The following is a 14,887-nucleotide window of genomic DNA, read 5'->3' on the forward strand; positions in this document are numbered from 1 at the left end:
AGTGGAAAACATCTTATCACAACCGCAGAAGCTAACATCTTCCTTATCTCCACTTTTGGAGAAACAGCCAATCAGAGCCAAAGAAAATGAAAGGAGCTTCTAGATTGGCTGCTTTCAAACAACAGCCAATAGCAACTCTAGTAGGATTGTGCCCAGCTTTTTTTAGCTTCCCAAGCTGCATTTTCAGTCATTTTTTTCTGAATATGGCTTCAAAAATTAGGGTGTTTGCCCTTAAATCCACCAGTAAACTGTAATCTGACTTTTTGCTGATTTTGATTTTTGGCTTTTTCTTCCAGACTCGTTTCTTTCTGCATTATGATGCTTTCTCACCAGCTTCAGCCAGAATCCTTACAAGGTCTTTAGCTTTAGTTCTGCAGCAGATTCACATGTTTCAGTCCAAAACTTGTTGAACTGCAACATCTGGAAATTGTATGCAGGGATTAACTAGATTACTTGAAGGTCTATAAGAGTCTTCCTGATATGTTGGCTGATTTCTCCAGGAGGTTCTACAAGGAAGCAGCCACTTTTAGGTGTCGCCTGAAAATACATCCATTTAACTCAAATGTTATCAATGCATATAATAACTTGAGTGTAAAGAAAATCCTCAACTAACAAATAAAAATGAGTTTGTCAATGCAAACTGATCTAAAGCTGTAAAAGTTTAGTCTGATTTAATGTCAGAAGATAGAATAAATATTTTGTTTTTTAAACTGTAAATTTTCAGCTCCTCACTGGTCAAACTTTTCTTTTTTGTGAGAAATCAAACAGGTGTTTAATGCGTTTTGGAGGAGAAAAGTATCTACTGTAAAGACTTGGGACACCCAGACCTTTGCATGCCTCTGTAGCATAATGACAGCTGCATGGGTGTTTCAGAGTTACTCACTGCCTTCTGCCAGTTTGTGGTGCCCTAAACCTCAATCATCTAAATGTTCTGTTTACAGCATTCCCAGTACAAATAAAGGTTCCAGATTGAGGAATCTGCCGGTAGATCCTCTACTGAGTGTTCTAAACATTTTGGTATCATGCACAGTCGAAGCAAAAATGGCTGTTGTCTGAAAACACCCTGCATATATCGATCTCCTGTGGTATCTTCTGTCTATTTACTCTATCCTGTCCTTCACCCTCACGTCGTCTCTTTTTCTTTGGCAGGGAGCCGAGGAAGGTGGTGTTGCACAAGGGCTCCACCGGATTGGGCTTCAACATCGTCGGCGGGGAGGATGGAGAGGGGATTTTTGTCTCCTTCATCCTGGCTGGAGGGCCGGCTGACCTGAGCGGCGAGCTGCGGAGGGGCGACCGGATCCTGTCGGTCAGTATTTGAACTCCCAAGCTTCCTGTCTGCCCTCATCCACAACTGTAACAAGCTGGAGGAAGTGAGATTTTCAGCCAGCTCCCGCTGTCAGAATAATGATGATAGAATTAAAGGTGGCCTGGCGTTCAGAAAGCCTGCAAACACCTGCCCACGCAGATATGTCCTTGAGCAAGACATTAAATCCATAACAACTCTGAGGGAGCCAAGCTGCTCTCTGCACAAAATCCAGTGATGCTTAAAAATATGACTGTAGTTCAGTTCTGCATTCAGTCCAGCAACACATTATGCATAATATTTAAACATGACCTATTGTGCTTCCTTGAACGGGTTAGGATAAGTCTATGAACATTACAAAACATGTTTGTTACTTTTTTATGCACAAAGTCATTCTTGGTTAAAGAGATTTTAGTCTACTCAGTTCTGCCTATTCTGAGCTGTTTCGGGGCCTTTATCACTTTAACTTAACGTTTACATTCACACAAATGGCTGAAAACAAACACACAATTCAACAACCGTACATCTTTGAAAAGCAGAAGTAGAGCCTCCTACACAACCAACAAGAATGCAGCAAGTGGTTCTGGATGGTACATCAGTAAAACCAGCTGACCCAAAGAGCTTCAGCTCTATGTGGGTTGCTAAGTAACAGGGCTGGTCTTAGATCGGGTTGCTAAGTGACGGCACAGTGCTTGTCGAATGTGAATCAACATTCAGGAGGTTACTAAAACTGCAGATCTTTTGGAGTATGTCTCCACCATGTTTGAACATTTAAAAAAATGCACTTTTTTATTCTTCTTTGCAAAATAGTCTAATTATCTCAGTGTTTTTCCACGTCATGATTATCCACTACTTTTGTGTGGATAAAATCCCAATAAAATAAACTGAAGTTTGTGGATGGAACAAAATAAATCTGAAGTTACATAAGCTTGAGGACTTTTGCTTTGTATTTAAATTGAGTATAATCCAGAAAGCTGAGAATATATTTTTTTACAGATCAAAACCTTTAAATCGTTTTTAATTTTTTTTGCAGGTGAATGGAGTGAACCTTAGGAACGCCACTCATGAACAGGCGGCTGCAGCCCTGAAGAGAGCTGGACAGACTGTCACCATCATTGCTCAGTACAGGCCTGAAGGTAGGCAATTACTGTCACCTTTCATGTATTTATATGCTTTATCACAAATGTGTCTCAGCTTTATACTTCTTAATTTAATCCTACTTGTGAAAATGGCGGCAGAGCGTTATTTTAGCAGCTGTTGGTTTTTCAAAATGAGTTTTGGGGTGGACAGTTTTCCAGCCCTACTGATCTTCGCTTGAGTCCTTATTAAGTGCTTGTTATAATTTCACTTGTAAAACAATTTTCACAGTGAGCAGTGTCAACAGATTAGTCCCATTAGAGCAGGAAATTGTCTATTAAATTTGGAGCTAATTTAAAGTTAATCTGTTTTAGAAGTCCACAGAGATTGGCCTCAATTCAAAAAAATCAATTACAGTCTTTTGCTTTATTAGCAAAATTGGCTAATAAAACAGCTACTTGCCATTCCACCATGTAAAGTAAAGGCTACCATTCTTCTTTTCTTTTTTTTTTTTACAATTTTGAATGAAACTTATGACAACAATCTACTGGTTTTTCACTTTGTTAAAGATCTACTCCTTTTTCTACAGATATGTAAGGCAACTTGTTGGTTTTTGCAATATTTGGTGAGCAGGAAAAAAGGGTACTGAATATTTCCTTAAATTTAGTCATTAGAATAACTGTAGCCCTGGTTTTGAAAGTTGCAACATTTAGAAGACAGTTTGATAAGCAGAAGTATAGAAACTGCAAGCATAACACAAACCTGTAATTGTTAAACGCATTAGACGTATCCAGAGTTGGGAAGTAACTAGTTACTACATTGAGTAAATTACATTTTTTTGAGTAATATTTTTGAAAATAATTTACTTTTAGGAGTATTTTTACTACGCTGGTCTTTTTACTTTTACTCGAGTTATTTTATTATGAAGTATCTCCGCTCATTGTTGAGTAAAATTTCAGGATTTTCTACCCACTGAATGAAAATCAAATATGTTTTAACCAAAAATTCACCAAACACAGACACACACCTGCAGTTTTTCTTAGTCTTACAAGTTTATTCCTGAATAATCCATGCGACCTTCCTGAATACCTTTTTTTTTTTGCCTGAGTTTATTTTTTGTTACTTATTTGAATTGTTGTTTTCATCCCTGAAATACCAAAATTTAAGCTTAAATTTATATTGATTATGTAATTTTTAAAATTGTTGATTAATAATTTAATTATTCAGTACCTGAGTAGACTTTTTACCAAATACCTTTTTTCTTGTACTGGAGTGATTTTTCAGATGGCTACTTTTTACTTTTACATAAGTAAAAATATGCTGAAGTATTTATATTCTTACTTCAGTAAATTTTTGTGAACTCTGCCCACATCTGGAAGTACCAATGGAACACCACTACAAAGTTGAGTTTTACATATGCATGTTGGCAAAGTTCCCATCATGCATCTACTGCTGTCCGAGGATTCAGTGGTAACTGAAGGTTTAGGTGTCAAATACCAAATTACCGGGGCTTCTCTGAAATGGAAATGTTACCAGGTCGACACACGTAAACTATACGTCTCACCTTTCAAGATGTCTGAACGGCTGCAATCACATTAAGAGACTTGGAGATGCAGCAGTAAATGTAGCCGGGCTTACAATATGGTCAGCTGTTCAGAGCAACCTGACAAGTCCAAATATTAAATACTATTTTACTTAAAATGAAGCTAAAGGATAGCCTTATTTAGAATTGGAGCGCAAAAATAGAAAACATAATTTAAGAATTTGATGTTAAATTGAAACATGCTAATTCCCCTTATGCTGTTTTTTTGTTCAGTCTTCAGTGTCTGGTTTTGTTGTGACCAAACGGTGAAATGTTTATTAATGTGAGGAAATTACAAACCAAAAATCCAGATTAGCAGGCCTGAGAAACAATCATGCGAACTAACCAATGCCTTTATAAACATACGTCAAAGTTCTTTCCCAGCTCCATCCTTCCCTTGTTTACTCATAAACATATGGGAAGTTTACAAAGGACAAATGATCAGCACAAAGTGTCCGCAAAAACATCAGTAAAGGTCAAGTCAGATTAAAGTGTTTATTAGATATTTTGAGTTGCGTGAGGAAATCTTTCAGTGAAAACTAAAGAGAGACCACAGAGGTCTGGGATGAAGCGTTTCTGTGTGAGGTTTGGTTTCAGTGTGACTTAATTAGCAATCTGAATGAGATCAAACTGCAGCTTGACTGGGGAAATTACCAACGCCGCGCATGCTGCATTGAGGGCTTTCACAGCCTCGCTCCACCTGTAGGAAATGCTGCAAGAAGAAAGTCATTCTGCCAGTTCATGGCAGATACGGTCGCCTAGACTGAACATGCTTTCTGCCGAGTTCACAGCAATCTGCCGACAAGCCAGAGGAAACACAAAGGTAGAAATGATCTGTTTTTAAATTTCAAAGTCGTGCCACACTGACGCTGAATAATTACTCTCAACTTTTAATGTTTATTGACCAACAATCCAGCAGCTCAACTGATTGTATCTGAGTTGCACACAACATGTGAGAGCAGATTTACTCTGTAATGAAAACAGAAGTCATGTCACTGATACTCGCCTTTCTTCACAGGTTGTTCATGCTTGGAAGCCCTGTAGTATGCTTGAATTACAACAATTATGTAAAGAATGTGGGCCAAAATTCCTCCATAGTAATGTAAAAAGACTCAAACACTCGATGCTGGTTGTTGCCTCCACAAGCGGAAAAACCAGTTATTCGGTTTCAGGAGTAATTACTTTTTTACACTTGGACTGATTGGGTTTCTTCCCTTTTTATAAACTAATTCCTCATTTAAGAATGTTGACGTTTGCATTCATTGTAGTTGTGTTATTTTTGATTATCTGAAAGTTTTTACCAAAGCCAGACAAAATTTGTAAGGAGACTAATGTTTTTCTAATTTGCTATTTAATAACAAATTAGAAGTAAAATATCTTGATGTTATTTCTGATCCTCATTTAAAGTTTATTAAGATATCAAGTAATGTTTGCAAAAGCAAACATGTCTTTCTTCAGACTAATTAGTTTGTTTACCGTTTCATGCTGCAAATATTTTCATGCATTCATTTTATTTTTCCTCATTCGCTCTACGGTTATCACCGAAAATTATTCATAATTAGATGATTAAGATCTTGGATACGAAGGCTTGTGGGTCACATTACTGTCGTTTTCTTAAGAAACCAAATGTGATGAACTTTGAAAATGCCATTAAATTTTAGAACCTCGTTCAAATTTTTAAATGTTCAAGTGGTACGACTCCTCGAGATTTCAGCGACCTTTCAGTTCCACTTAGAGCTGCTGCTTCAGTGGAAATTGTTAGAAATTGTTTTAAATAGTCAGATAAATGATATCTGGCTGAATATTTTGGTTTTGTATCATTGGACTGAATCAGTTATGTTTTGATTCTGTATTGTATTTGCATTTTAAATTTTGTGCAATAGTCTTTGTTTTCATGTAAGTAAATGCCCAACTTTGGACAGACATTGCAAAAAAGCCTTTTTTTTATTGTAAAGTGTAATTTTATTCTATTGAACGCACACTCCTATGAAAATACACCACATATATATATATATATATATATATATATATATATATATATATTAAATGAAAAAACAACAAGCAATTTTGACAAAAATGCAGTGGTGTCACTAAGACAGATGGGGGTTTGGGCACGGGGGAACCTTAATAATTTTTACTTTTATTATTTAATACTTGAACTTAAAAGAGAAAAATATAAACCTCCAGAGTTGCAACATTCATTTATTATTACAAGCCGTTTGTTTTTGTCCTTTCTAGTGACCCTCAAATAATAACCAAGGATCACATATTTAATATAACATAGTCATGAAATTAAGATTGCTATTTTTTAAAAACGCAGGTCAAATCAGCTTGCTTATATATATATATATCAGCTTGCTTATTTAACCACCATCTGTCTTAGTGACACCACTGCATTTTTGTTAAAATTGCTTGTTGTTGTTTTTTCATTTAATTTATACATATTGCTTATTTTTAAGAAAATACATTCAAAACATCTAAAACTATCGCTTCATCAACTTGGAAACAATTATCTGATTTGTGTACTAGTTGTTTATACAATTACATTTACTTGAGTAACTTTTTTGAAAAATGTTCTTTTAAGAGTATTTTTTATCACTCCTAAAAGCATTACTTGAGAAAAATGTATGGATGTTCTACCCACTGAAAAACAAGCATGTTCCAACCATATATTCACCAGACTTACTGTCATTTTGGTCCTTAAAATACCAAAATTTCCACTTAACTTTATATTTTTCATCCATCTGATGATGTCATTTTTTAAATTTTGGTTAATAATTTTATCAGTGACTCAGTACTTGAGTAGACTTTTTACCAAATTTACCAAACTTTTTACTTGAATAATTTCTTGGACGGCTACTTTTTACTTCAGTAAAAACATGTTGAAGTAGTGCTATTTTTACTTGAGTCTAATTTGTGGGTTCTCTGTCTACGTCTGTTAATTAGCCAAAGAATGTGTGTGAACAGCTTTACTTCCTCGTTGCATTGTGGGAAATGTAGGAACTACTATGGCAGGCTCTCAGCTGGCAGCGAAGGCATTCTCCAGCTTTTCTTTTTAGAGGTAGATCTTTTCAAAGTTGTATAACCTTATCAGAGTGTGGTTCTGGGTGGGTTCGGCGGGCCGTGGTCGTGCAGTCAGGTGTACCCGGTGCTGCTACCCGGCTAACATGGGCGGTGTTTCGGATAGGTCGGCTGCAAGGTATTCAGGTTCAGGGGCGGGCTCCTGTATTAGCAGGCTGAAGAGTTGAGCCAGATCCAAGGCGGGTAAAATAATACCTCCCGTCCGCCCCTGTTCAGTCTCCGAGCCCCCGACGAGAAGCTTGTGGACACAAACCCGGGGCGGCGATGGGAAGGGGACTCTAACCGGGCTCTACTCCCACCGAGGCACTGGAGGAAAGTTTGAATGCCCTCACGGTGAAGGTGGAAAGCGGCAAACTTTATCGGTCTCTCCCCGGCGGTGTGGATGGGGGATGGGCTCGGATACAACAGCAGCAGCAGCAGCACTACCGAAGCCGCATGAAGTCCCTAATGGCTGGATAAAGAAACCACCGGTTGCCCCAGCGAAACAATAACCACGCTTTGACTGATCCGAGGTGGGCCGAAGAGGGAAGAGTCGAGAACAGCAAGCCTTGGAATCAGGAACAAACTCCGTGAGTGGAAATGCTCGTTTTACCTGTTATTGTACTGGGGACGTTTCTCACTAACCTGGAGTTTTTATACTGACACACCTTAAAAAAAGCCTCTATTTCAGGTATCTGAGAGTTATTGTAGAGAAGATAAAGGATAAAAATGTAGGTTAAACTAGTATTTGACAGTCTCACCCTTACTAAAGATGTCAGCGCCTGCCATTACCTGGATTCGTCTCATTTTATGACCTAATTTAGTTATCTGGTGATTTTAATAACAACCTGTTCCCACTGGGTTAAGTGGAGTCACGTTACAGATATAAGCAGCAGAAGCCATTCAACAGTTGTCCTTGTGTAACTTTAACCTTTAGGTCACAGGTGTGGTCAGACAGGTGAGTGTATGTTGACCTCTCCTGTCGATTGTAAACTTCACATCTTGACGGACCTTTATTCCTCCACCTCACCACACTATCTGCTGGCTGAATAAATTACAAGAGCTGCTCAATTTTCTTTCTTTTTTTAAGTTTATTCAACCAAATGGCTCCACCAGCTTTGCCCTGCATTGGAGCTGCCTGGGCACATTCAGGCCTCTTTCTGTTGTTCTGTGTCGGTGTATCCAAGCATGTTGTGTTGATACTGTAACAACACTACAGAGGATATTGTGAGCTTTACATCTTGGCTAGGCTTTCAGATTTAGACTATGTGAGGAATGCAAAAGGGTATAAGTTGTAGCATGCTCTCTCTCGCACTGTAGCTCTTTCTATAAAAACTACCATCAGATGTCAAATAATGTACATGTTGAGCTTAAAAACCCCGCTGACTGAGATTAAAACTGACAGGAGTGCAGTTTGGATTTTTTTTGGTCTTAAAACAGATAATAAATGTTCACACTTGGTTCTGAGAGATGATGTTGTCTTGCATGCCAAATCAGTCGGGCAGAATCTTGAATAATTATGTGGCTAGTTAAAGGGGAGCTTTGTCTTCCATACCAAAAGATCCTGCTGTCAGCTCTGTGCCCTCTTTGTTACTCAGTGAAGGACTTATCTGCTAGTGTACAGTCCTTAACTACTCTGGACCAACATGCCAAGTGCTGGCAAATGATTGACTTCCTGCATCCCCTCTGGTGATCTGTGCCCAGCAATTCTACTGGCATCTTAAAGGGAGTGTGTGACATGTTGTTCATTTAACTTTGGAGCAGAAGGAACCCCCAATGATCTGTACAGGGACGAGTCAATCAGAGGGGGGGGCGAGTGGAAGATGAGTGCTAGTTTATGCCAGGCAAAATGCCTGCAGAGTTTCCTCAGAGGCCAGGAACTGGGCATCCATGGATCTTTGATCGAAGGCCAGCTCTGTTCGCTAAGAGGGGCCGCAGTGCAAAATACAGGCTCTAGCAAGAGGCCTGCCTGGGTGTTTGTGGCTTTCTGCAACCTTAAAGCTGCAGGACGTAACCTTTATATAAGAAATATGCTTTATATTTGTTGCAACTGCCACCATGTCGTGACAGGATTATAATAATCTAAAATGATTCAGTTTCTCCTCTTCCTCCATGTGCTGCTGTTGCCGTCTGAAGAAATGTACAGCTCCTGACCAAAAACAACCAATCAGAGCCAGGAGTGTCTTAGCACTGTCAATCAACCTTATGAATACGCTGCTAAATGTGCTAATGGCAGAGAAACAACTCCTGTTTACCCACCGTCATTGGTGGCCATGCTAACTAGCCTTAGCATGGCCACAACAAGCTCTGCTGGGGACAGGGGTCTTAGTGCCTTGATTGACGGCACTAAGACCCGCCTCCTGGCTCTGATTGGTTGTTCCTAGTTAGCACTTGGTGAAGGTAGAGTAACAAAACTTTTTCACAGATTATCTGTCTCACACCAAACTGTCACAGCAAAATGACAGTTTCAACAGATATGTAAAAATACTGCAGCTTTAACAATCCAAAGGGCCATTTTTGACATTAGTCCAGCTAAATAAAACTCATTTAGAGTTGCAAATGTTAAATGTTTGCTATAGGAAATAATTTAATTTTAAAGAATCAAAACTTTATTTGTATTTTTTTTATTTTAAAAACACATTCAGACTTGAAAACTTTTGTAAAGAGAGGATACGTACACGTTCTTCTACCTGATCTTGATATAACTAAAAAACAACCTAAAGACAACAAAAACAATGGAAAACTACTAAAATATGCATTTGTTTATGTACCTATATTTAGAAACTTCAGTTTGTCATTTTTAGCTACCTCTGATTAGACCATCATCAGCTCTTTAAATTTGATAAAAAATAAAAAAGCTTGTATATGTGCACGCTGTTATGTCACACCATGAAAGAATGTAATTGCTCCAAGTCTCTGGATGTTGTAAATGGGAGGAGTAGTATGGAGGAAATGTGTCACCCTCATTAAGCTCACAGCACTGTGCATCTGAGACCTTCGCAAACACATTTAAGCGAAGTTGATCACGCGCCGTCTGCAATGCACTATAACATGGAGTGTTAGCATCGACTAGCTTGACTATTCCTGAGAGCACTGCACTTTCTCACATTACAAGCACTTCCCCCCCATCCAGTGTTGCCTAACCGGATCAAACCAGAAACCTCCGTCCCCCAAAATAAAATAAAAAAGCTGTGCAACTAATGAGGGCACACAGTGGGAGTGAGATACAGATTAGTCCCAGTTTCCATTAGCTGTCTTTCTTTCTCTTTCTTTTTTTTCTTCCTGTGGGTCACTCCTAAAAATACAGACCAGCTCTGGAGTGTTAATTGATATAAGGAACCTGGATTTCAGTGTCGTAATAATTGTAGTCACTCACGACTGCAGCACTTCAAAGGTGTTCCTGTTTAATGAATCTTTTATGCATGACTGGTCACCAGTCAAGAATGCATCAGTCAACAAAATCATGTAGTACTTCATGTGTTTTTCACCTGAGGAGGAAGAACCTTCTCCTTTTTAAAACTGTTGTCAAAACAATGTGTTTGTTTTATAGAGAAGTCACAGAAACTGGTCTGATCGTTTGGGAAACTACGGTTCTCCAAGTGAGACGATATATTTTTAAAACATGCATCTTTTAAAGGTTAAAATGTTTCCACTGTTCAGATGTTACAGAATTTACCCACATGGGGTTTATTGCTCAATAAACACTAGCAATATTCCCATGAAGCTTGGAGGAACTTGGGACAGTGCAAAGCACAAGAACACACTTTGCTTTGTACAAAGCTAATTATGTTTAACGTCCCTCATTAACGGTTTTCTGGATGGAAATCACAGTGTTCGCAAAACAATGCTTGTGGACTTTAATTTATTTTGAATAACATGAACAACTGTGAGCTGAACAGTGTTGCAACTCTTGGAGTAAGAAGGTTTTGGGTTTGAATCTTTCTAAAGTGTGTCATTTGCATGTTGTTGTTTTTTTTTTTTTACAAAGTGTTTTATCTGGGCATGTCGGCTGCCTCCCACAGTTAAAATATAAAACTCTTAATTTCTACTGTTTACTCTGAAATTGTCTGTAGATTAAAGGTCAATTGAATGCGTCTGACGACTGATTACATGTCAGTGATGCGGCAAAGTCTGTCCAAATTTAAAGCCTCTTCCTAATGAGTTGAAGAACAGGTTTGGTGTATCCTTCAATCCCAAGATGCATTGCTGGTCGAACGTGACATTTTTGTTCTTGTAATGACGAAACAAGAAATGGAGTGGGAGTTCAGTTTTAAATATAATTATTATCAAGGAGTTCAAACATTTAAAGGTTAAATTCATTGTGTTAGGCTTTTATTTGCAAACACGCTTTTTAAGATAATTTTTGTAAAAATAAAAGATTAAATTGGGGAAAAAAGCTCAGGAACATTTCAACCACCATTTTACCAGTTTATGTATAGTCACGGTTGCTAGGCGACAGGACCTACTCCTAAGAAAGCTAAAGGCTAAGCTGTCCAATTTCATGGCCGCTCACCTCCTGTCTTCATGGTCGACCGGGTAGTCTGGTTCTTTGTAGGACGCAGCTCACAAATCTTGATGCACAGCTCACATCTCCGACATGAGAAGTTACGCATTCCAGCAACGGCAGCCATGTTGGAGGCATTTAAAGTAACTAAAACCAGATACTTTTTAGCGAGCAGCCATTGATTTTGTAGCTATATTTATGTTTCTCTCCGCACTCAGAAGTCAGACTATTTTCCATTTGTTGTTTTTCTGAATCCCTAGTCAGTAAAAGTACAAAAACGCCTAGCAACTCCAAGTCGTATCCAATATGGCTGCTGTATCGTGTAGTGACACTTGGAGGTCTGGTTGTTTCACAGCACATCTGGCAGTTTGTACCTCATTAAACCAACTGCACACATAGAGCTGTAAAATATTTATTTGAAAGAAGGAAATGGTGAGAATTATAGTACTGGACTCTATTGCTGAGATCCAATCCCCCTCTTCTCATCTGGGATTAGACATCATTCCCAGCTTCGACTTATGAGACAAATTGGAAGCAGAATAATTTAATCCTCCTCTTCGCAATGAGCAAGATATTAGCTGCCTCTCATCTGTGATTAAGGTGCGACTTTCTGGTGTCGCAGGACGACCATGATCTCGTTGGGCCCATTCCACCCACTTTGTTTAGCACTTCTGTGATTTCATGTTTGGTCTTGCGGAAAAGTGTGAGAGGGATTTGCTGTGTCGGGGAAACATTTCTGACGTGGAATGTTGTAAGTTGGCTCCTCTGTGGGCACTACAGTTAGGCTTGTCACGATAAATTTTGCTGGATGATAAATTGTCCCAGACTTTATTGCGATAAACAATAATATTGTTGGTTTTCAGACCGTTTTCAAGTAATATAATGGTAATGGAATAATCAAAAATGAACTTCAAATTCTCATGAACTGGAACTGGAAGACATTTAAGTTTCCAAAATAAATACATAAAACAGAAATTAAATGAATTATGAAGTCTTGGTAAACAAAATTGTCCTTAAAAAATTCCCTAAAAGCACCAGATTGAAGACTTATCACCAAATTTTTGGTAGGAAGAGAGAGAGAAAAGGAAAAACAAATCATGAAAATGAAAATTGAGTTCGTCTTAATTTATCATGCGACAGGCTCATCTTTAGACAAAAGCCCTTGTTCTTAACATCTGGTTAACTCCATATCTTTCACAGCAAGTTGCAGTAGACTTCTACCAAAGCAAGCAGGATCCAGCTGTGTGAATAAATAGATTTTCACACTGAAGAAGCATTGAAACACATATCTGTGTTATGGTTGTTTTTATTTAATAACTGTTGAGATGTAATCTTGAAAGACATAGTGAACCAGTACGAAGACTTAAACCACATTTTTAACCCATTTATTCGTATTAATGCCTCCATAATTTCAAGTTTAGTGCACTGTAAAAAACTAAATCTTTTGCTGTTTGGCTGGTCTTTTTGCTAATATTTTTCAAACAACTCTACAGCCTCCTGCTGACAAGTTGCTCATAAAATAACTAAAAAGTCCATTCCTCAGTCATAGAGAGAGGAAAGAGACTTTCACTGTCAACATTAAACTGTCTTCTAACACAGCTCACGCCTGGTGATGATTAGGTTTCCATCCGGTAATGCTATCATGAGCTTAACCCTCGCATCATCCTTATCAAAGCTTCCCACTACAGTACGAGACGATTCTGCTAATAAAACAACTCCTACTGAAAAGTTTGTCACATGGCTGATAAAGACCGACGGATACTTGAGGGAAAAACGACTAATATCTCATTTTTAGGGGTATAGATAACTTGAATAATTGCTATCGTTTTGTTTCTACAGTGCAGGCAGAGTTGTTTGCATTACTGTAGCTGCACATGTCTGATGTTTGCATGTAGACAAGTAGTTGATACAGGTGACGTGTTGTATTCCTATGATTGTCGAGGTGTGATCCTCAACCAACCATTAGTTTTTAAATCAACTATTCTGACGTTTAATCAGATAAAAAATTGGCACAATCAGCAGATTTTTCATCAAACCGCTTAAACCATATTTATACAATATTAGAAATGCAAATAAATTCATATTTCTAAAAAATAAGAAAATAAAAAATGTCTTTCCTAAATTACATCCTTTGCTACATATTTTCCTTTAACGTACGTAGCAAAGGATGCATCTGCACCAAAACAAACACTTTCAATAATGTGATTAACCAATTAATAATTGTATATCAAAAGGTGCTTAATAGGAGTTTCTTTTTACAGAATCAGAACCAGGCCAAGCAGCTTAAGGAGTTCTGGGTAGAACATTTTTAACAGGTTTTTTCTCATCTTAAATTAAAATGTAAATCTATATTTTTTACAGGTTTGGCTTAATTACCACTCTGAATATGTTTATCCATCAGCAATTTTGTTTTTGAGTCTGCGTACGATTAATCGATGGCTAAATTATTTGATAATTTCAGTAACCGATTTATCGGATTAATCATTTCAGCCCTGATGCTCAGCTGCTTGTATTACCTTCTGCATTACAGTGACATGACGAATTTCTGTATTTACACTAAACTCCTGCAGTCCTCCTGTGGTCTGATGTCTCTGTTACCAGAAAGGTGTGGCGGCTGTTTGTGCTTATCTTCTGATTACCGCTTCAACTTTCTGCTTCGGCTTCAAACTGATTGCATCGCTCTTTTCTGCTCCTCCTGAATTTCCACTATTTAGATGAGTCATTTGGACGCAAATCACTACCTGTGCATCTGATTGCACTTGTTCTATCTCGCTGGGAGAGCTCGGAGGACGAGCTGTCAGGTTGGTGGTGTTGTGAAGGAGGGGTTTTAATGGAGCTCACTTTTATTCAGCGACTCCCTGTCTTGTTCTGCGGTCCCTCGGCTCCCCAGCAGCTGCTTCACGTGCTCTGCTCCCTGCTCTCCTGTGCCTGAAAGCCAGTTGGACGCAGCTGAATGGCTGCTTCCGCCTGTGCAGCCCCGTTTCAAGGAGTGCTAGATGGTTGCTGTTGGTTACAGCCAGTCAGGCCGTGTCTGGTTACCTCACCTTGCAGCGTCACTCTGTTGCATTGTTAACTCTTTGAGCAGAGAAAAGGGTGGAGAGCCATGGCAAGGCCTGGAGCGGATCCATGTTTGCTTTGAGAGCGCGGTAGGTTTCAGGAGGGAGTGAGTTGGGTCTTGTTTTTGCACCTGCTCGGTGTTTCTCCAGGAGCTTGGGATTAACTTCAGCTAAGTCATCTGTGTGGTCATGAAGTGTTTGCTTTGATTAGGCTACTTTGTCTTTGCCTGATAGAAAAAGGACTTTGATCTCAGGTGGCTTACAAGAAATATTTCCTGCTTTCAGCAATACAAGCAGTAAGGTAG

General features: G+C 38.6%; 1 protein-coding gene across 13 annotated transcripts in view; it reads left to right on the forward strand.

The window, feature by feature from the left end:
- The window catches only part of dlg3 (discs, large homolog 3 (Drosophila)), a 110,773-nt gene that overhangs the window by 77,526 nt on the left and 18,360 nt on the right, over window positions 1–14,887 (forward strand). For all 13 annotated transcript variants that reach the window (XM_008420772.3, XM_008420771.3, XM_081611787.1 and 10 more), the window contains 2 exons: window positions 1,150–1,306; window positions 2,337–2,439. In XM_008420772.3, the coding sequence (XP_008418994.2) occupies window positions 1,150–1,306; window positions 2,337–2,439 (260 nt within the window). The remainder of the gene's footprint in view (window positions 1–1,149; window positions 1,307–2,336; window positions 2,440–14,887) is intronic.

Source organism: Poecilia reticulata, chromosome 10, assembly GCF_904066995.2.
Source record: "Poecilia reticulata chromosome 10, P_reticulata-male-v2, whole genome shotgun sequence".
Lineage (NCBI taxonomy): Eukaryota > Metazoa > Chordata > Actinopteri > Cyprinodontiformes > Poeciliidae > Poecilia > Poecilia reticulata.